This window comes from Octodon degus, unplaced genomic scaffold (assembly GCF_000260255.1).
Source record: "Octodon degus isolate 3935 unplaced genomic scaffold, OctDeg1.0 scaffold00230, whole genome shotgun sequence".
NCBI lineage: Eukaryota > Metazoa > Chordata > Mammalia > Rodentia > Octodontidae > Octodon > Octodon degus.
In genome coordinates, this window is record NW_004524806.1 from 3,367,577 (window position 1) to 3,391,221 (window position 23,645).

Sequence of the window (23,645 nt, forward strand, 5' to 3'; positions counted from 1 at the left end):
TGTGTGTGTGTGTGTGGCCAGCTCAGCCCACCAGGGGGCGGGGCTGGCTGGCATGTGGTGCTGGGGGATTGAACTGTGGTCCCTGTGCTTTTGCTAAACTTGTTCTAAGTAGGTGCTTTAGACCACTGAGCCATCTCACCAGCCCAGTTTACTAGTTTCTAAAATGTTACAAGCACTACATTTGTTAAGTGTCTCAACAAGACACAGGAAATTAGGAGAGATGAAAAGAGGCAGACTGCCACTCAGGTAGCTGAAAATGATCTCCAGCTTCTGTTAACAGGGTTACTCTGGACCTACCCGATCCTTTTAGAACTCTGTACCCATTACCATACAGAGTCTAAAGGGTTAGTGGGCCCTATCTCCTTGGGCAGCTACTGAGGAACCAGGACCTACTCACCACTTCATCTCCAAAGTCCCCATTGAAGCGCAAGGAGCTGGTCAGGTACTGGCTCTCTAGGCGACTTTTCAGCTCCTGGACTTGTTTCTTTAAGGTCTCCACTTCCTGCTGGTGGCCTGACTCAATCTGGCGCAGGCGCTGTTGGATTGTGTCCGTGTACACAGGCATGCCATCATCGTCTAGGTGGCTGCGGGAAGGCTGGTCAGGGCTGCTATTTGTGGATGGTCTCCCCGAGTGGTTGTGTAGCCACTTGTGCAAGTTCCTCGAGTGTAAGTGGGCAGAGCTACAACTTGTGGCAGACAGCTGGCGGCTCAGTGAGTCCTTGTTCCTCCCAGCCTCCCCGTTGGCACAGTGCCCATTGGGCAAGGGATACTTCTGAAGAATGCCAAGCGGAGGCTGCTCTGAGGCCTTGTTTTCAGTCTCTGGGGCACCATTGCACACAAGCCCCTCTTTACATTCAGCTAAAGCCAAGGCACACGGGGCTGGTGTTGGGTTGACAGTGCCGCCAGGCGAAGTCCTCTGTACCACAGACACCCCCTGGGGTCTCTCAGCTAGGCTCTTCTCCACAAGCCTGGACTCCAGCACTGGAGGAAGTATGTCCTTACCATTGAACCTGCCACTAATTATAGGGCAAGGTTTATGATGGACTCGAGGTTCACTTTCTGACTTCACCTTATCTTCTATTAACATGTTTGTGGGATTGTCCATGATTGGTCCTCTGGTCTCAAATGGGACTTGGGAAGGTAGTAGAGAACTAGACAATGAGGTACCATAGCCAATTTTAACATCTCCCAGGATGTGAGGAATTGCATCCCCTCCATCCTCTACGATAGCCCCTATTTGAGGCTGTTCCACAGAGACCTCTAGGATATCCTCTTCCTTGGGGAAAGCCTGCAGTGAACTGAGAACACTGTGTCCATCCTGCTTCTCAGGAGTATCCTGTGAGAACAGAGACAGGACGGTATCTGGGTGGCTCCTCAAAACAGAATCATCTAGCTCTGGTTCTTGGTAAAATACAATGGTTGAGCCCTCAGCCATGGTCATCCTGCTCTCCTTCAATAAAGGTGCCTCCCCTTTGACCTCTAGCATCTTCATACTCCCTCTATGACCAGGCTCCTCCACTCCACATTCCTCTTTGGTGGCCTCTTGCAAAATATTCTCCATCTGCCCTTCTGCCACTCCAGCTGCCACAGATAGTTCAGCACCTCCTGGAACCCTGCTAGGCTTCCCCAAGCTGTCAGCAGGAAGTTCTTCTCCAGGTCCCGCAAGGCTACTTAGCTCCAGTGAACGCCGGTGTTCCTGCCACTTCTCATTCAGGCTGGGGTCGCTGCTGCGCCGGCTGGCTAGAGGCATTGTGCTGTCGCAGGCTGTGGTCAGATTGTCAAATGACCTAGTCTTTGGTAGCCTAAAAAGGGAGGGAGTTAGGAAAAATGAGAATATTTGGGAAAATTCAGAGGGAAGCAGAAGATAGTTTTAATAAGCTGCTCATTATAGTATAGAAGAAACCATGGCATCTCCGAAGGGTGGCTCAGTAAGGTAGAGTGGAAAAATGCACCCTATCTGCACTGCCTTCACCCCATGCTCCATACATACAAATATTTAACAGCAAATGCTTTTTTAAAAAGGTATTCTTCATGATCCTGTGGCAGAGGTGATCAGATATTTTTTATATTATAGTACTTTAAAAAAAAACTTATCAACTATGAATTTAATAAGCTAGGGGCCAAGGAGATGGCTCAGTAAAATAAGAGCAAGGGTCTGAGTTCAATCCCCAGTTCTGCAAAAAAAAAAAAAAAAAAAAAAAAAAAAACTAATTCACAGATGGCAAAGCCTAAGTTTCTATCACTTCACGGCATTTGCCTGACAAGCCTCAGAAGACAAATCAGCAAGGTGACAAAAGCAGAAAGAACAGTGAGTGAGACACAAATCGGGAGGTCACAAGCAGCTCAGTGGATGTGCTCCATCACTGAAAAACTACTCAATGCCTACAACAGAACATAGCAACAGAGACCTATCCATTTCCAAAAACAAGACTCTTAGTAGTTGCCCTCTCTGAGAAGTTTTCTCTTTGAGAAAACTTCAAAGAGCTAAGAAAGATATTTTAGACTCAAGCAATATCAGGATTTTTGACCATCCTTGGGCATGTCCTCAAACAGGAATACAGCTAGCTATACATGAGGTGAGGCCTGTGGCATCACCCCTGATCTCACCGGCTCAGAGGAGGATCATCAGGGCTAGTCCCTGGGGCTGGATATGGTGCGCAACTGTCATCCACGGGAGTAGATGGGGATGGACAGGGCAGGTACACTGCACTCCACAGCATCAGATTGCGCACATGGCATACCGGGTACAGCACCTACGAAAGGGAGAAGGACACAGGATTAAACATGTCACAATTAGTCTTCTAGGATTTTCTGGAAAGCTGGATGTGGTAGCAGATGCCTACAATTCCAGCTAGTCAGGAGGATGAGATAGGAAAATTCCAAATTCTGGGCAACTTAGTAAGATCCTTTCTTGAAATAAATAAAAAGGGCTGGAGATATATCTCAGCACACTCTCAGATTCAATCAGAGGGGAATATGTCAAAAGATCATACACAAGTACCACCAAACACTCAATAGGGCTAAAACACAGATACACAGGGAGACGGTATCAACGGAATATAAGTTATCTCCTGAGACCAACATAAGACTGGACATTTTATTTGGCAACATGTGACCATGAAAATCTAAGAGCATTTTAATTTTTAAAAATTCTTACTTATTTGTTTATTTAATATATTTACTACAAGGTCTACAAGGTCTCACTACATAGATCAGACTCCCAGTGATTCTCCTGTTTTCAGCCTCCCTAGTGCTGGGATTATGGGCAGGCACACCACCATGCCCAGTCAGCATGCCCTGGGGGCCATAAAAGCCTATCAGGCCGACCCATAAGAGCATTTTAAAAAAGGGGCTGGGGAGATGGCTCAGTGGAATAAGCGCTTTCCTGGCAAGTACAAGGGCCTGAGTTCAATCCCTGGTTCCACCAAAAAATAAATAAATAAAAATAAAAAATAAAAAGATTCACTTCACAATAATTTCTCAGGTCACTTTTACTGAATGACCAACTTTCATCATCTTCATTTGTTGCTTTTACTATATAAGAAAGTGAGCATTCTGTTAGAAATGATTGTCTGCTTCCCTGGTATAAAAGCTTGGCTTCACAGAAACTGTCAGGTCTGTTTTATAGGATCATTTAAATTAATCATATGAAAAAAGGGAATCTTCCTGTATTATTACTTTCTTAGGCAGAGAAGGAGGGTAAGAAACAGCCTAAATCTTTCTTAAATGTAATGAGAAACATTAATAGCTCAGCAAAGCAATTAAACTGATTAGCCTGCTTTTGACTTCTTATAGGTTTAGGATGCATTCTGACAAAGGGAACACTAACACACAGATGAATGTGTCTTTTTCTCTGCTTAGCACAAGGTATTCCTTTGGAGAACAAATTCTTAAAAGGCCTGCCAGCTCTCCATGTAAGCAGAACATCTCGTAGACACTGATGCCAACATCAGGCCCAGTTTTGTGCTGAGAGCAAGCTGTAGTGGGGTTTCATCACCTGGTACATAGGGAGAGTTCTGGGGGATTGGGGCTCACTCTTCCTCTGAACTATGAGAAGCATCCAGGCCTCCCCCACCAGTTAGAATATGCTAAGAATACATTAAGCTCTGGAGGAGATGCCAGAGAAGATTTGTGTCTAGGAGAGCAAAGTAGAGATGTGTATTACACCAAATCACCATGACTACAAAATGGTCAGAAGCAGGATAGAGTATCACATGAAACAGGTCTTTCTTAGCATGATGGGAGGAAAAAAATGGAACCAACCCACTCAAAACAGAGAGATGGCCTTCACAAGAACAGGAACTCAGACTCCTGTCACACCCCCAAATTTATTCTAATTATAAGAAAAGTACATACGGCTTCTGACTGAGAAGAATACAGTAGGTTTTTGAAAGCCTTGTTGCCTGCCCGAAGGAGAGACCAAACAGAACAGGTCCGTTCTTGAGTATGCTTTTCTCCTCTTTCCTTGGCGTTGTTGCACAGGAATGTTCCAAAGAGGCAGGAATAGGTATGCTGCACCAGTTTCACCTAAGGAAGTCCAATGAGGCAAAACCATGTAGCAGGGAACATACTCTCTGGTACAAGCCAGCCAGCCTAAGCCACTTATGTATGCGTGACAACCCTGAGAAAACTTCAGCTCACTCTGCAGGACTGGGGAGCAAAAGAAGCCATGCAATAGCTTCCTCCTCGGTCTGATCTCCACCACCAGCACTCATCAGCCTGCCTAAGACACCTGGTGTACCCCATTCCTCTCAGCTTCCCTGTTAAGCACACTGAGCTTCTGAAGTAATAGTTAACCTCCTTAGTGACAGAACATATAAACTGGATACAAGAGCAGGTCACTGTACAGCTCAAGTCTGAGCTTAAAGCACACTCATACAACTAAGTTCTTCTTTTTTTTGGACTGGGGATCAAACTCAGGATCTTGCACTTGCCAGGCAGGCACATAAGTCACTATGCTATCTCCCTGGCCCTTAAAACTACTTATTTTTTTTCAGAAAATCATTATTGGGCATTTCACATATTTCACATGCCCCAGGCATGACTACAGTTGCTGGATATGCAGCAACAATCAGCAAGCTTTTCTGCTTTGTTAAGAGCTTGCTCTAGCTGTGAAGGAGAATGGACAAGTGTATGGTAAAATAGGCAGGATAAGAGGGGCAGGGCAGGTTCTGGGCAGTGGGAAGGCCTTGCTGGGTGAGACCAGAAGGAAGTAAAAGAGCAAGTCACATGGGTATCTGAGGGAAAATGTTCTAGGCAGAGGCAACTACAAGCACTATGGCTTTGAGATGAGTGTATGCTTATGATTTCAGAAGAACAGCAAAGAGGCCAGTGTCACTAAAACAGATTGCACAAGAAGGAGCAAGCAAGTTAATAGTGTACAATTTGAGTCAGAGCTAAAAGCATACTCCTAGGAAATAGACAAGAAAGAAAGGACACGGAAGTAGACCTGTAGGCCATTTTAAGGACTTTGGTTATTGTCATTCTATGTGAAAAGCAATCACTAGAGGTTTCTAAGCAGGGGAATAGTGTGGTCTGCTTCATGTTCTTCAAAGATCCCTTTGGGCTAAGTTAACACTCTAGAATTTGGGAAGAAGATAATGGTGGTGTGGACTTGTGGAACATCAGTAAAGGTAGCAATAAGTTTTAGATATATTTTGAAAGCAGAGCTATAGACTCTACAGAATGAATATAGAGAATCACAGTTGAAGATGACATAAAGGTTTTGACCTAAATGAATGGAAAGATGGCACTGTCATATGGTGAAATGGAAGATTCCTTTGAAAATCAGGTTCCTAGGGTAAGGAAATGCAGAAATCAAGAATTAAATTTTAAATGTGTTCAGTCTGAAATACCACTAAGACACCCAAGAAGAGAATGAGTTTGCAGCTCACTGGTTGAGGGCTTGCCTCCTATGCATGAGGTTCTGGGTTCAATCCCAGCATAATAGGTAGACGGACAGATGGATGGACAGGCAGACAGACAGACAGACAGGCAATAAAGACGGATAAAAAGACAATCAAGTGGCAATACTATGTATTCACAGTTGGATAATGTGAGGCTGGAGCTGAGTGGGCAAGTCTAAGCTAAAGGTGTATATGTATCAGATTCTTCAGAATATTGATGGCAATTAAAGCACTAGATTGGGTGAAATCTTTAGAAAGGGGGCTTGATAGAGAAGCTGTCTTTATAAAGCTGAATCCTAGGGGGCAGGGGATTTGGCTCGGCAGTAGAATGCTTGCCTAGCAAGCTAGAAGCCCTGGGTTTGGTCCTCAGCACCAAACACAAAAAATAAACCTCCCCTTAAAGCTGAATCCCAGGCCATTCCTATATTTAGTACTGAGAAAACCAAGACGAATCAGCAAGGCGGACAAAGGATTAGCCAAGGAGCTGAGAGAACTAAGAATGATGAATGCCAGAATCAACTGAAGAAAGCATTTCAAGACAGGAGTTCAACTGGCAAAACGATAATGATGGATTAGAGATGAAAACTCTGCACTGATCACTGGATTAGCAACATGAAAATCTCTGGTCACTTTAACAAGAGCAGCTTTAGTAAAATGGCATGGGAAATGCCTGAGTTAAGTGGGTCTAAGAGAGACTGAGAAGAGAGGACTTTGAAATATCAAGGAGCTCTTTTATAAAGGAAATCAGAGAAATGGGTTGACACCTATAGAAAACACAGTATATAGAAAGGGTTCTGAGACAACATGGAACCCTATGCCATGTTTATATGCTCATCACTGTGACCTTGTAGGGAAATATGCTAATGCAGATGGCAGAGGGGAGAAATGCTGGATCCAGGCAGCAGAGCAGATAAGAAAGGGCAAAAACAGTACATTTTCTATCAAAGGAGAGGGGACAGATGGTGTGGGAGATATAGGAAGTTTGGTAAATGGACTGGGAGGATGGGACATTCTGATTGCCTTATTTCTCAGTACTATTTAACATTTCTATCCCTTTTAAAAGGTAAGTTTAAAACAACTCAAGATCTGCACAAGGCAAACCTAGTACTCTGGATTCACTGGACAAATGCTATTTTCTATTACTGTTTTAGATAAAAATGGGAGAAAACAATCTTTTCTCTAATAAATTCTAAAAACGGTGCAATTTCATGTGAAAATTAGCCCATAAACATTTGTACTGACATCCTCTCAAAACTAGATGGTTACCAAAATGTAGAATTCACAAGCTCAAACTCACAAGGAATGCTTCATTGAACTCAAAAGAGCAAGGAAATTGCCTCTGAAGCTGATGAACGCAGTCAAGCCACTGCAGAAACACCGGGCAACGCTCATTTAGATCATCCGAGTTCTCCCCATGACCACACCGGTCAGCAAACTTATGACCAAAATCCAGCCACTCCATCTCCACAAGGACCTGGAAACCCTGTAGGGAACACCCAGGAGAGACCATTTGTGCTGGACTATTCAAAACTGTAACAGTCCTGAGCCTGGTGTAACCTACAGCAACCCCCTATACTAGCTTCCCCGTTAAGTGCATCTAGCCTAAACTCACAGTTGAAAGTTCTCTTCCTGATGAGATACACAATGAAATTTTCCAACTCCCTGAACTGTTCTGTATTCATGGAAGACTACTAACTGTTCATCCATTTAAATCTTTCTTGTGTTTTTGTAAATTTTTTGCCTCTTTCATTCACTGAATAAAAACTACTATGCTTCTCCCCCTTCTCTTTTATTTTTTAATCTTTACCTTTGGTATTACATTTGCAACTTCATGTTTGTAAAAACATTCTCATCCCAGATTTTACAAATGTTCATATATATTTTAAGTGTTTTGTTTTGTTTTCCCCACATCTTTAAATTGTTAACCCAACAGGTGATGACTGCAAAGCAGGGATGATTCTCCACAGAACACTCTGGTAATATCTACACTCATTGCCCTAAGAATACAAAAATCATTTTGTTAGAAGTCCCATTTTCCTGGGGTAGACAAAACTTTTCTAAATGGACAGACTCCAAGAGAAAATGTCTATTTTCAATGCTGTGTCACCTGCAATCTGTACCATTTTAAGAGGCTTATGAAAATTGAGGTGAGCACCACTACTATGTACCTCAAGGTAAAAGAACAATTAGGAACAAAGCAATTTTATCTTCTTTAGACCCAATCATCATGCTCAAAACTGACCATAAAACCCTTAGAGAAGCTTCTCCCACTCATCCTGAAATACTAGCTCCCATTCTTTAGATGCACTCACCTCTATGGTTCGGTAATAAGGGTCTAGTAGGAGCTTAGCCAATGCCACAATCTGTGGGGTGCGGTCCCAGCCATCTGAACAATGCACTAACACTGGGCGTTGATCACGATTCACAGCATGCACCACCAGAAGTGCCGATTTCAGAAGCACAGACAGATGATGGAGCCATTTTGTACTCTCCAGAGCTGAAAGCCAACTATAAAAACAAATGGATAAGGAAACCCTAGAGGAATTTTTTATGATTTACATTATGTTCAGTATCTGTCAAATTAAAAAGCAATTCTCCAAAATTTTTCTGTACACAAATAATGCTACCAAAATATCAGAAAATCTCCATTTACAAAGCACAGTCAAAGCTGGGTGTGGTGGTACATTCTGAGGCTGAGGCAGGATGCCGGAGGATCACTGCAACTTTGAGGTCAGTTTGATACAGTCTAAAAAACAAAACTTTTTATAAAAGAAACAATAGGACCACCTTTGGTTCTAACATTTTACTGGATAACTTCCTAGAGAAGATTATTATTTAATATTTTTCAGTCCAAAATAGGTTAGGTATACACAGTACAAGAAAAGTAGCCTTTTCAGGAATCTTCTGGGAGCCACATCTGAGATACAAAACAACTCAAAGGTCTTAAATATGTACTGACTGGGCTGAGGTGATAGCTGCATTCCGTGCTGACCCCACACCGTGCTGTGCCGGCCCCATGCCGTGCCAGCTACTGAAACCAGGCATGGTGGCACAGGCTTGTAATCTCAGCACTGGGGAGGAAGAGACAGGAGAATCACTACAAGTCCAAGCTGCATAGCTAGACCTTGTACCAAATAAATAATTTTTTTAAAATGTACTAAAGCTGGATGGCTCCAACAAAATGAGTTAGACTCAAGCAAATTAATATAGTGACAGGCACACAGTAATGTTGCAGCATAGCTCAGACTGGATTTACGGATCTAGAGGAACTTTTCTTTCAAACAGCCTTTTTGAATATCAGATAACAAGAACTACTGCTTGGAACTAATCACAAGCTGACATACTTGGTTTCTTACCAACAGTGTTGCCCTTTTTCTTCTTGTGTTCCTCCCTGCCTGTTTCCCAAAAATGAGTTGTGATTTTTTTCTCCTGCCAAATGCAGTCAGGTGTATACTTAGAATCTCAGCCACGTATGTAGTTAGGGCCCTCAAATACTGATTTAAAAGAAGGAATTAATAGTGCTCTCAGGATTTCTGAGGCTTTTCTAAGACTATGCTTACTGGACAAGGCCATCAATCTACTAAGCCTTAAGGGAATGACTGTGAATTTTTGGAAGTCTAAGGGAGAGTATCTTCCTAGCCAGGCAAGCAGACAACAGGATATGGTACATAATCACTGGTTTTATATAGATTAGTCCAGGATACCAACCAGACTGTGACTCCTCAAGAGGCTTGACACTAGGTCTCTGCCCTGTACCCTACAGCTCAGTGCCTACTACACAAGAAAAACCATACTGTTTAATGAATTTGAAACCTGTCACGTAAAAGACAGGTTTTCAGATAATCTCCTAGCAGGTATCTATCTCCTAGCAGGTATCTAAGAAATTTGTTTTTCTGATGGACAAATTATTTATTCTCATTCCTCACATAGTCTTGAAAGAAACCAAAAGACAAGGCTTAAGAGAAAAAAATATCTGCTAGCTCCTCCTCCATATACAAGGTAGAAATAGTTAGCTAGAGAACCAATGGATGTCTCTTGAACTTGACTAAATACCAGTTGATGTCATGCCTGAGAGAGAAGACTGCCGATTGAAAGATGCTGGGAGACTGAACTTATACATCCTTAAGTTGCTTTCAAGCTGGAGCAGCAGCACACTACCTCCCTAGCCCTTTACAGCTCTAAACAGACATGAAGGGGAGTACTTATACTCCCTGCAGTTGGCGCCACCCCATCTCTGCTACAGCTTCTTTTTATACACAAGGTAGGCTTCAATATTGCACTATGCTCTGCTATATTGTAGCAAATGCAAAGCATTACTTCTTTAATAAAATCCCCCCACACATTCATTCAGACCTGATGAGGGCTGATTAACATACTTTTTGACTCTTGAGCTTTAAAAAAAAAGCTTTTTAAAAGTTATATAAATATAATAATTTATTGAAACAGGGTTTCACTATGCAGTATAAGCTGGTCTCAAACTCACAGCAATTCTCCTTCCTTAACCTCCTAAGTGCTGGGATAATAAGACACAAGCTACCACATCTGGGATAAAATAGCTGTTAAATTTTAGTATATGGAAGTATATATCAGAGATCATGTAGTGCTGATTCTTTATGCTTGGCAGGTTTCCTGGGTCCTAAACTAGGATCTTTCTATGCTCCATTTTACAAAAGAGTGCTGCTCACTGGGCCCTGGAATTACATATTAAATGCAAATAGCTAATCCAAAAGCAAAGTAGCAAACTCATTTCTTGGTCAGGCTGTCTCCCAAAGGACACTGCTTCACCTTAGGTCTGATTTCAACTATGATGAATTTTATCATTTGTAGCCAAGAGTTGGTACAAGTGGTTCAGGCAGCATTTGATTTAATAAATCCAATAAAGAAATGCAACAAAAGTTGATACAATCATGATTATCTGCTGTACAGGACCCAAGGAAACAAGTACAGGCTTTAGCACAAACACCAGGAAAAAAAAAAAAAAAAAGAAAAGAAAGAAAATTCTGTCTTCTCTGGTACTATCTTATACTTTCTGAAATAGTAAAACAGGGGCTTATAAATATTTATCTGTCTATATCTGCTTTACAGAACATCTTAATTGCTCCTAATTTATCTTGTATTCAAACAATATCCATGCAGGGGGTATTATTTCACTTTCCTTTCTTCAAATGCCAGCCATTCATTTTCAATAAGCAATGAAAATCAGGGTAATGTTCTTGATAAATAATAGACGCCAATTCAGAAATCAGAATCAGACATAAAAAGAACTGACCTAATGACAAGTTTAACCTTTTTAGAACATAATGAGTAAATTGTAACTTCACAGTAAACACCCCAGAGTTCACAGCAAGCATTATTACAGGATTCTTAAGAAACTAAAGAATTAAATTTCAGAAAGAGAGAGAGAGAGAGAGAGAGAGAGAGAGAGAGAGAGAGAGAGAGAGAGAGAACAATGTTTCTATTTTCAACAGTGATGAGATTTGTCCTGGGTTGCAAATTTTAAAACATTTCAGAGGGTTGGGTTGTTCTCCTAGCTCCTGATTCAGGAAGATGAACTGCAGAATCTGCAAGTATAACTGAAGGTCACCAAGAAACAGAGGAAAGACACCTTCAAACTCATTCTTTAAAAAAGAGCAATGCAAAATTAAAGCCAAAGCCAAGTTCTTACTTTCCCGGATCAGGCATTTGTGTACACAGCAACCGCAGAGACTGAAAACTCCTCCGAATAGAATGAATGTTTGCCATTCCCATAAACACAACTTCACAGTTTGGGTAATACTCTGGAGAAAATAACAAACAGAATGCAAATATGTTGAATTTAAAGGCCACGTGGCCAAATTTAAAGGCACCAAACTGGCTATAAAGCAAAGCCATTGCAGTGGCTGACTAATGAAACTGCAATGTTGTGACGGTTGACTATTACAGTGCTTTATTCTAAAAGGAAAACAGTCCTTGAATTTTAGCCATCTTTGTGAAAGGAGTAGAAAAGGAAGATTAGATCTTTAAAGCAGATACTCACAAAATAAAAGCTTTATTTTTAAAAAGAAAGGCTTGTAAACTTCCATTTCACTCCAGGTTTACTTCGTGGGCCTCATCTAACTTGTGGTTTTGGAATAACTTTGCAACGAATTTGGCAGAACAATATCATCAGGCATTCAAACTTCACCTTGGTACAGCTGCCTTCAATTTCTATCTTAGATAACATCTGACTAAGGAAGTGTGTGCCTCTGTGTGCCCCATCAGCACACAACTGTCATGGGGTCCTACATCAATTAAACAACAGGGGCTTCTTACTGGAATTCTGTGTTTACTGCTTTGATTTTCACACAAGGTTTTCTAAGGAGAAACTGTGAGGAATTTGCTAGAAAGCCAAGGATGAGTGTACCCACTGTCAAAGACAACAAAAAGCTTTCAGAAGGCTGAGAAATTGAGCCACTAAAGCAGTATCATGGAAGAAGATCTGCTCTATCGCCTTAAAGGCAGATAGAAGAAAGATTTTGTTTCACTGTACCTCCTTCTCCATTTCTGCTTGAAAAAGAACACATGCTATTAAGAATTCTGGCTCTCTCAAGACAGGGTAAGGAATATGGCTTGTCATTCATTTCAAATTGAAGACTAAGTGGGTTGAACATAGGCCGGGCTCACAAGGACAGAGTATTGGAGGATAAAACACCAAACATCTCACCTGGACATTCGCAGCCTCCTCCTTTGGCTCGGTTTGCTACAGCTGCTGCATAGGAGCGTGCATCTAAGATCAAAAGCTTCTGCGGTTGGACAGATAAGCTCTCTGCTCCTGAAGCATTAGACAGAGAAGAATCTAGGGACATTAGAAGAGAAATAAAAGCTAACTGAGCTTGTCTCTCCATGAATTGTGAAAATTAGAACTAGAGGGTCATTATAGTACAAAAAAAGAAAGAAAAAGAACAAGATAGACACAAGTAAAAACTGCTAACCAGATCATTAATATTCAAGACTTCTATGTACTCTTTTGCCTCATTAAAAGTTGATGAGATCTTCCAAAACCAATTCCTGTTATACACATGGAAAACTACACAGCTCAGTGTCCCATACATCATTCCTATGTTTGTAATCCTCTCACCAGGTAGGATATTTCCTTCCAAGGACTACAGACAATTCAAGTCCCCACAAAATATGTACTCCACTCTTGTCACATTGGTGATAACGAAAAACAGCTAGGCTGTTAAAGTTTGAAACAGAGGGTCTTCTAGTACTTTCCCAAAAGCCATGTTTCCTCTAACCCATCAAATTCTTTCTTCTATAAAGTTACGTATTTTCTAAAGAAAAGGCCATTTCAAGAAAAGGTCCTCAGATGCCATGAGGACCAACGTCATGCACCCAGGGAGCACCTTACCAAACTCCACATCAGAAAGGTCTCCTCGACTGGGAACATCTCGAGAACTGTTCCTAGTTGACAGCTTCCTGCCACTCGATCGTGAGTCAGAAGCACATGCTTTGGCTACTGACTGTACCAAGTGCTCATCATCTGCATTGCGCCAGCCCCACCAGCTGACCTCTGGCTGTCCACAGCGGGCAATAACAGCTCCATTGTTCTGGTGTCTGTGTGAGGAACAAATGAGAACAGTGCATCATTCAAAGGGCTTCAAATTCAGGTATCTGTACTCACATGAAAAGGTAGATTTTAAGCACCTTAATGAAAAGCCTGGCTCCAAAACACTGTGCTAGAAGTCCTCTCAGCCTTAAAGAAGGCAATAATCTCATATGCCAAAAGTAACAATAAATGCTTATAAGCATCTTTCTCAATTATTATACCATCACAGAGATCTCTATATAGTTATCAACAAGATAAGTAGAAAATACGTTAATATTTATAATTTAAATATTTGAATAGTGTGGGGATTAATGTAAAAAAAAAAAAAGCTACAAATACCACACTAATTTCACTATTCAACAATGAAAAACTAATTCCCGTTTCTGACACAGAACCTAAATAACTTGACATAAAAGATGCTGATGTTGAGAAAAATGTGTTGTTCCACTGACTTTTAGAGTCCACTGCAACAATGGCATACTCTTGGCTGGCCTGGGGACTCTTTTCACAGATCCCACTGTTGGGACTGACTGAAATTTATTTACTTGCTACACATTGGATTGTTTTACAAAATATGTGATTTCATGAGTCACAAATTGCTATTATAGGTAGACAGCTCAAAGAGCTTTCCTCAGGCTCTTAGAAGGAAAGAAATAGCAATCTCAGTATTCTCACAGATCCTTTCTCAAGAGCAGAAATCATACTTATAATCTACTGCAAGACATCATTAAAAACTCCAAGTGTTTCCTAAATCGGCTATTGTAAGTAATTAAAAAGCTGAAAGTTATTTAGCAATAAAAAAGACTGAAGTTCCTACACATACCACAATACTGATGAATGCTAAATATGTTACACTAAAAAAACCACTCACGAAAGGCCACATATTGTATGGTTCCATTTATGAGAAGTGTTCAGAATAGGCAGATCTACAGAGACAGAAAGTAGATTACTAGTTACTGGTTACCTGGGGATATGGAGATTAAAGAGGTAGTGAGGAAGGACTGCTACTGGATATATGGCCTATTAGGTGATAAAAATGTAATAAAATTGATTACAGTGATGGCTGTACAACTTGGAATATAATTTACTAAAAAGTTACTGAACTTAAAGGGGGTAAATTATATGTTGACTATCTCAGTAGTAAGATTTTTGTTTTACAATATAAAAGTAATTACTACAAAATTGTTTTTAAAATCCAGATAATTATCCCCCAACTCTGTAGCTCAGAGAATGCTTATATCTTCCTTTAAAACATATAGTTTAAAAAATACTACTGAATCTAAGTCTTCTTCAGGGAATAATGTGAAAAAGACTTGTTTTTAATCCTAAAGTTCACAAGCAATCAGTTAAATCTGGCAATAATAAAATCCCACTGGACAATCTATTTGCTTCAGTTCTTAAGTCCTCCCCCATTGGGAGAGACAAGTAGCTAAAAGTATTTTACACTGCCAGCAAGTTCAAGTGGCTCACAAGCTGCATGAGGACAATACAGAAATAAAATCTCACTGATTCGCAATATGCCTACTTGAAAATAACAAGTATAAGGTAACCACTGAGCTGAAACGCTGCAAGCCTTCTCAGCAAAGGCAGGCAGGCTTTCTCAAGCATCTTCTTCCCCTGCAATGTTTTACAGCATTGTTAAACAAGAACAGTAGATGGCACTCTTTAGCCTGGGACTTGGGTTTTATTTTTATTTTTTTGAATTTAGGACAGGGTCTACAGGATATATACAGGGTCTCACTATGTAGATCGGACTCACTGACTTTCCTGTTTTCAGCCTCCCAAGCACTGGGATTACAAGTGTACACCACCACAGCCAGTCTCAATCACCATCTCAGTGCGCCCCAGAGGCAGGCCTTGTACAGCACACTGGGGACTGAACCCTTTCCACTGAGCTATCTAGCCAGCCCTGGGACTTGGGTTTGAAAGACCACTGGCCTTTATATTTAACATTTTAACTGGGCTACTCTAAATTAGACTCCACGAAAGACAAACACTACACAACAGTAAAAAGTCACTAAAGACCATTTCTGTTACTTTAACAGGAGTCAGAGCTTAAGATCAGTGCCCAAAGGATAAACTCACCTACTAAAACAATGAATGCTTAATTTTACAAATGAATAATGGTTTTAACCATCTCTACATTAAAATTAGGCCGCTCCTTATATGACTAGGGATTTCTAATAATCACTGCATGCACAAAGGGGGTTGTTGCAAACTGCACTACAGATGGGCGCCATTCTCACCATCTTGCCATGTTAGAGAAATCTGTTTTCAATTATAAATCCAATTAAATGTTCTCTCATCACAGTGGGAGAAAGCCCTACTTAGGCACTGGTTCAGCATGGTATTGTCAAGTAACTGCCGCTAGCAACCTCAGGAGTCATTACTGCAGTCTACAGTCAACTAAACTCTGTAAAGTGATGTCAGATTCAGACGTATCCTACCACCTAAGCTGTCACAGCAGAGTGGTGGGAATGTTCCAAACATTCTTCAACATATTCCTTTACAAAACTCACAAATAATACAGCAACACCAGCTGGAGCTCAGAAATACTAGACACTTGCTCTGAATCAAAGATGGTGCCAGAAACCCTGTTCTATATAAGTATATGGACTGCAAGAACCTTCATTTTCTGGAAAAAGTTGTGAATAAAACTTCTGTACTACTTGTACCAGAAGAAAAAACCCTAGGCCTAATGCCCTCTAAAATAAATTTTAGAAGAATTAAAAAAAAAAAAAAAAGCATCTCATTTGTATTGCATTTTAGCAAGTGTTTCTTCAACTAGCACTCTTAGGCTTCTCTGCCAAAACCCAAAATTCTCCCAAAGCCTCTTACTTAGAAAATGAGAGTATCCCTCCCCCTAGTCCCACCTTTATGCTCAAAGTCATTAAGCCCCCCAAAATACCAGGCTGCTGATCTAACACAGCTGTTGGCCAGAACACCAGCTGGTCACCTTTTCTATTCCATTGAGGGTGATCACTGATAAGACTCATAAATCCCATTGGCTTTCACTGCTATCTAATTCCCATATCACCCTGACCACTTCAGTGACAGGTAAATTCGGTGACCCACTTTTCTAGGAGTGTCTGAAAAAAAGAGTGATGAAAATTGAAATTGAAAATGTAATGGGTTCCAGTGAGCCAGAGCAAATGTCTTCACAAGGAAAAACATCCCCTCCTACAACCTCTATATTTCAGTGGAAGGTCAGGCATGGTGGTGTACACCTGTTGTCCCAACACCCAGGAGACTGACCCAGGAGGATTGTTCCATGTTTGAGGCCAGCCTAGGCTACAAAGTGAATTCAAGGCCAGCCTGAACTGTATCATGAAAACCTGCCCCCAAAAAACAAAAAAAATTTTTTTCAGTGCAATGACTCCTGCCATCCAAGAATTTCTAACCAAGTCGTTAGTTTTGGCCAATTCAAGGACAATACACAAAGTCTGTACACTAGAAAAATAAAGAATGTGCCTGCAAGCAGGTGCAGGGGCCAGGGGTTCAATCCCCCAACCTGCTGTACCAGCCTCGCCCCCAAGGCACACTGAGACAGCAATTGAGACTGGGCATGGTGGTGCGCACCTGTAATCCCAGCTCTTGGGTGACTGTAAACAGGTGAATCACCATGAGTCTGATCTAGTAGTGAGACCCTGAACACCCTGTAGACCCTCCCCTAAAAAAATACAAAATAAAATAATGTTAACATTACAAAGTGATAAGTGACTTCCTAAAAATTTAATATGATTCTACAAGAACTAAGATAGTGACTGATACAAGCAATCCTCAGGAATATAATCTACTCAAAAAACTGCTTATTAATAGGCCTTCATTCAGCTATCACAGCACACTTGCAAAGAACTATGGTTCCCATTCTACTCATTAGGCATAGAGTGGTATCAGTTTGTAAATGCACTCTATATGCCACAGCAAGTAGTATCAGAATAGGTATGTGCCTCCAAAACCCGTGCTCTGCTACCACTCTACCAATCCCTCCTAGAATTTGCTTCACTTGGCATTCATGCTTTACCGATCTCTGAAATTTTCTCCTCAGTCCAGCCCTTGCCTTTTTCTCTAAATGTTTCCTCTTAAAACTCGGCTTTTCAACATGTGTGTCAACTACAAAGACAATCAAAGATGATTCAACTCTATTCTCCAAGACCTCATGTTCTAGAACGCCTCTCAATTCAAAGGCCCTGATAGCATATGAAACTAAAAAGAAGCATGTTGTCTTCTCACAGAATGAAGGACCTTGAAATTCCAAGTACAGTCACCTTTCTATTAATATTTTCTCATCAGTGTCAACTGAACCACCAACAAATATTCTGGATACACTGAGTATCAATGTATACTGGGAGAGCAGCTTCAGGAATTCCTAAAGGAAATACTGACTTATCTGCAAAGTTCTCTGGACCCTCTTCTCTCTTCCCAAGTTAGCAGCAACAGTGAACAGGCAGTTGCACCAGCTCAGCTGGTTAAACTTACTTACCTGTAGACAACAGCAGGGATGCGCTTCCATGACCTGAAGCTTGCCACACTTTCTAGTTCTTTATCAGTGATCCATGCAGGCACTATGAGCTCTTGTGGATAGCTACCACATAACCTAATATAGGGAAAATGACGAAGGGGGAGAGGAAAAAGTAAAAAAGAGAGGGAAGAAAAAGGAGAGATGAGGGAGACACCAGGTGATCCAGCATAGGAATATTGATCAGACTATCACAAAACCTGCTAAAGAGCAATGGGGGAGGTGGTTGCCTCAGTTGGTAGGGACTTGCCTAGCATATGTGAGGCCCAAGGTTTAATTCCCAGCACTGCTAACCAACCAAAAAGAAAATGGGAAGCATTATTTGAATTTCAGCTTACTTAAAATCAAAATGGGTTGCTCAAAGTGTTTCAGATCTCTGTATCTATTCTATCTCCAAGTGATACTATCTTACATTGTTCTGCTTGATGTTGTCTTCTGGGAATCTGGGTAAATTGTCAATGAAAAAGGGAGAAGTAAGGAACATTCTCTTTATTCTCTATGGCAATCTCCAGGCTACACAGTGAGCTATAACAAATATTAAGGTCATTTCTAACTACATGAGCACCCAGTACAATTACAGAAGCAAAAAACTATGTTGCCTCTATGAGACCTTTATTGTTCCAGGCTTTTGCTGAAGCAAACATGTAAAGAAGAACAAAAACTCACAATTCCAAGTTTCCAGACACTAAGTCATTCTTTGTTCTGAACCAAACAGGCTGTCTTAAAGTATACAAGAGCAGTATCACATGCTTGACTATGTGCATATATGATCATAGTACTACTGAGCCAAGTTAGTAAGGTGCATAAGTTATTTTTTTATGAAAATTTTTTAAAATTTATTTATTTATTGTGTGTGTGCGTGTGTGTGTGTCTCTCTCTCTCTCTCTCTGTGTGTGTGTGTGTGTGTGTGTGTGTGTGTGGCCAGCTCAGCCCACCAGGGGGCGGGGCTGGCTGGCATGTGGTGCTGGGGGATTGAACCGCGGTCCCTGTGCTCTGCTAAGCTTGTTCTAAGTAGGTGCTTTAGACCACTGAGCCATCTCACCAGCCCAAGGTGAATAAGTTATTAATCATAATTCCTATAAAATATACAAAATAAGCTATGCTTGAGAAAGCAGCTGTCTTCATTATGGAAGATGCTAGCTGCATGCTAGTCAAGCTGGTGATCTGCAAACCTGTACTTCTCATAGGCTTTTATTTATAAGATACTCTCTCTATGGATAACTTCATCTCTTTTAATAATGAAGGCATTTAATCCAAATATGAAAATGAACTCAATCACCTTTACCACCACCACTACCACCACTACCACCACTACCTTTCTCCCACTCTATCCTATGCATTAAACAGCAATAGGTGAAAAACATGCTAAAGCTAGGTATGATTTTGCACACCTATAATCCCAGCACTCAGGGGTTCACCAAGAGTTCAAGGCCAGTCCAGGCTACACAGTGATTCAAAGGCCAGCCTGAACTATATAGTGAGACAGAAACACAACACAACAAAAACAAACTAAACCACCATACACTGGCTTAGGAATTGGGGGGTTTAGATTACAAGGCACTAATATTCTCTCTGCTTTCCATTTCCTGATGGGAAGTATCAGGAATTCAAAAGCCACTGATTCTGAAGAATGGCTATGACTAAGAAAACCAATATATATTTCCTAAAACACCTATCCAAACTCCTGAAAACAACCCAGGACACAGTGATCATGGTTAGTACTCTAAGCAAGAGTCTTAAACCTATCATTCTGTTTTCAATTTAAGAGTAGATTTGAATTTCATTTTTCCTTTGTAGTAGGAAAAACTCTTCAACGCCCAAGACCAGTTCTGAAATGGAACTAGTCAACTCCAAGATAAGAAACTATTTTTAAATTCTATTTTACATCAGGGATTTTTTTTTGTTTTAAAAGTTAGCTTGTACAATTCAGTTTTCTCTGATTTTCTAAATATGTTCACTGTTATTACTGAGCAGTCAGCCCTTCTGCAAGGATCAGCAGCTCACTTGTGGATAAGCAACAGTCAGTGGAGGAAAGTGGTTGCATTTAGCCTGCAGCAGCCTCAACCTCTCTGAAGCCTCTCCCATCTCATCTTCATCCTTTTCTTTTGCTTTGACTTGTCACTGAGTATAAGGAGTTAGATCTGAAAATCCTACCTTAAGAGATCCCAGTTTTTATTGAGGAACCAGGGATTGAACTCAGGCCCTTGTGCTTGCCAGGGAAGCGCTTATTCCACTGAGCCATCTCCCCCGCCCCGAGATCCCAGGTTTTTAATTCCCATGTTAAGAGCTGCTGCATATTGTAATAAACTGTGGCTTTTCTAATGAAAAAGGAAAGCCTCTAATGTCTTGCCATAAAAACAGACCAGGAAAATGTCTGTAATCTGAGAGAGCTCATAAGACAACAGTGGTACAAGAAAAGTTAAGGATATATTAATTTAAATTCCTGGCCAATTTTGTTTATGAAATCTGGATCACCAAACTCATAGTAGATAACTGCCCCCACACCAAATCTCTTACATGTTTTAAGGAAACAGGTGATGCTAAATATTTAATAATGGTTGCAATAGTATTTAATGGTTAAATGATCCTAACTATGAATAGATCATCATATTGAACATACTGAAATATATATGTCTATTTCATAGGGTCTGGAGCATAAATTAGTCATAAAAAATAGCTCCTAAGTGTTTGTCACTGCTTAAAGATCACTGATCTTATCACATTAAAGTGATATCAAATATCAATGAGAATAACGGAAACTGCCTGCCTATAGGTAAATACAGTAATATCCAGCCATATATGAACCAGGAAGAATAGAGGCCTGGAAGTGGGTAGAAAGGAAGGCTCCAGGATCCTGGCAAGGGTCATTTTCTACTCCAGTAACAGCAATAGGAACAGAAGGTTCAAGAAGTACTCTGATGATCTCACACCCAGACCTAGTAAGTAAAACTATTTCAAAAACAAAGTCTAGGTTCAAACATTCTACCACATATGAATGGGTGTTTCTGTAACGGCAATGGTTATGAAACACAGTCTACAAGGACCCATATAACTCACTTGTATCTCTCATTGATGTTGGAAATCCTCCAGGCATTGTTCATATCAAATCCCATGCGCTCCACTTCATTCTTAAATCTTGATGTTACATGCTCTCCTAGGGGCCAGAGACAGAAAGCAATGACTACTTTGCCGAACAGGTGGAATAAAAGCAGGGTTATCTTCCTCCATTAAATTTAAAATTTTTTAAACACCAGGAACTATATAAATAATAACACGTATTTAACTCTGACAGATTAAGCCCAAAAAAGGAAAGAGAAAAAAATTAACTTTTCATGAAGAACTATGTTATCTCATCTAACCCCCACCATCACTAAACTTCTTTTACAGAGGACAAAACAGGAGAGAGCTTATCATTGCACATTTTCGTGCTCCTCAAATTCATGCTCTTAGTACTGCACCGAGTAACTTCTTACTTGTACTCTCAGATCAATAGTATATATGTGAGGATCAGCAGCACATGAAGAAATAAAAGTAGCCAGATCATCAGGAGTAGTAATGTGATCTTTTTATTTGTCTGAAAATTTCTGGGTCAGATTTCAGAATGTGAGAGGTTTGAGGATTTTTTAGAAAGATAAAATAGCGCTTATAATATCAGCTCATAAATTTAACAGGGGCTACTAAATAAGTGTTAAAATTTCCTCAGTGAAATACAAGGAAAACTGTGAATAAATACAGTGACAAGTACCTGTCAGCTCAGCTCACGCCAAGCTACCAAATAGGGTGAGAAAAGCTTTTAGGATTTTGGAAGCCTTTTTTTAATAAATGTATTTGGTACAGGGTCTCACTACAAAGCTCCAACTCATAGTAATCCTCCTGTTTTCAGCCTCCCCAACGCTAGGATTACAGGTGTGCACCACCACTCCTGGTCTCAGTGGCTGGCTCAGCATACCCAAGGGCAGGGCTGGTGCAGCATGTGGTGCCAGGGATCAAACCCACAGTTCCTGCACTTGCCGAAGCAGGTGCTTAGTCTGCTGAGCTATTTCGTCGACACTTTAGGAGCCTTTTAGATATAGATGTAGGTAAGTGATCATGAAAACCTAACTGCCAGTACCTATGCAATACCAGGAAATCCAAACTAAGTAAAGTCATGAACATCTGTGAGAACTCTCCCCCAAGTAGGTATAATCTAGCTACATTTGGCTGATGAATTTGGTTAAACCTAATTAAGTGTCAGTAAATCTGAATTATTAATTTCTTCCTTTAAAATATACCCAATCCTAGGCAGTAAATTTTCTTTTTTTGTATTTAGTGCAGGGTCTACAGTGACTCACTACAGATTGGACTCGTAGTGATCCCTCTGTTTTCAGCCTCCCAAGCGCTGGGATTATAGGTGCACACCACCATGCTCAGTCTCAATCGTCACCTCAGCGTGCCCTGGGGGTGGAGGGGCATGGAAGGCCAGAGATTGAACCACAGTCCCCAAGTCTGCCAAAGCAAGTACTTTAATCCACAGAGCTATCTGGCCAGCAACTAGGCAGTAATTTTATTAAAACAAAAATATTAAGCAGACCTCTAATATATACAACCTTGTGTTACAAGCTGTGAAATAAATGCTGGTGGGGGCTGGAATAAACCACCACAACAAATAAAATCATAAAAAACTTGCTTTGGTGATCAAAATACAAAGCTTTGCTCTTCCTGGGAGACAAGCTAGAGAATAAGAAACAGTAATTACTTGAATGAGGAATAATTCTGTAAAACTACTTCCCATTTTAAAATGCTTTCCCTGAGCTTATGCTAGGTGTGATATGTTTCTGAAAGCTATAAAAAGATGAGGTTCAGAGATGCAAGAAAAAATAACAGCTCATTCTGACCATTTGGAAAAAAATTATGGAAACACTAACAAGATTCCAAATAGGAAAAAGATAGCTGAATTAAAGTGCTATCTGTCTATAAACCGTCAGCAACATGGACCATCAAGAATATTAAACAGGTAGCCTTTTGTTCAAAATCAAAATCTAAAAGCTACAAAACTATAGCAACATCCAAGTTCATCTAAGAAAGAGAAAATATCCTTCTCTACCTATAACAGCTTTACAATTCTTAAAAAAGTACTTTTATGGGGCCGGGGATATGGCTCACTGGAGTAAGCACTTCCCTGGCAAGCACAAGGGCCTGAGTTCAATCCCCAGTTCTGCCAAAAAAAAAGTATTTCATTAAGTATATATCCTAGAATAACACAAAAACGTCTTAACAAGGACCTTTTAGTTTAAAAACAATCATCAAAAAAATAATGATAAAATTACAACTGCCACAGCAACAATTTACTACACAGAACTAATACATAAAGAAAGGCTTCAACTACGATCAGAACACAAAATTCTATACAGAGAAACACATACTAAGTAGCAGTCTCAGGAAATTTCCTCTTTCAAGTTCTCTAAGGAGTTTTAACTATCATTGTATCCTCTGAAGTACTGATTTCCAAAACTTTGAAACTGAACATCGTGATCCATAATAAGAAATAAAATCTTCATCAAAAAAGCATGTTTCGGGGCTGGAGAGATGGCTCAGTGGTCTAAAGCACCTACTTGGAACAAGCTTGGCAAGGCATCAGGGATCGCGGTTCAATCCCCCAGCACCACATGCCAGC

General features: G+C 40.6%; 1 protein-coding gene across 9 annotated transcripts in view; it reads right to left on the bottom strand.

The window, feature by feature from the left end:
• Mtmr3 (myotubularin related protein 3) overlaps window positions 1-23,645 on the bottom strand; it is a 166,340-nt gene that overhangs the window by 6,561 nt on the left and 136,134 nt on the right. For all 9 annotated transcript variants that reach the window (XM_004645543.3, XM_023705807.1, XM_004645541.2 and 6 more), the window contains 10 exons: window positions 21,050-21,146; window positions 17,957-18,070; window positions 13,276-13,481; window positions 12,589-12,720; window positions 11,572-11,683; window positions 8,219-8,414; window positions 7,204-7,389; window positions 4,357-4,527; window positions 2,608-2,753; window positions 398-1,802 (listed from right to left, as the gene is read on the bottom strand). In XM_004645543.3, the coding sequence (XP_004645600.1) occupies window positions 398-1,802; window positions 2,608-2,753; window positions 4,357-4,527; window positions 7,204-7,389; window positions 8,219-8,414; window positions 11,572-11,683; window positions 12,589-12,720; window positions 13,276-13,481; window positions 17,957-18,070; window positions 21,050-21,146 (2,765 nt within the window). The remainder of the gene's footprint in view (window positions 1-397; window positions 1,803-2,607; window positions 2,754-4,356; window positions 4,528-7,203; window positions 7,390-8,218; window positions 8,415-11,571; window positions 11,684-12,588; window positions 12,721-13,275; window positions 13,482-17,956; window positions 18,071-21,049; window positions 21,147-23,645) is intronic.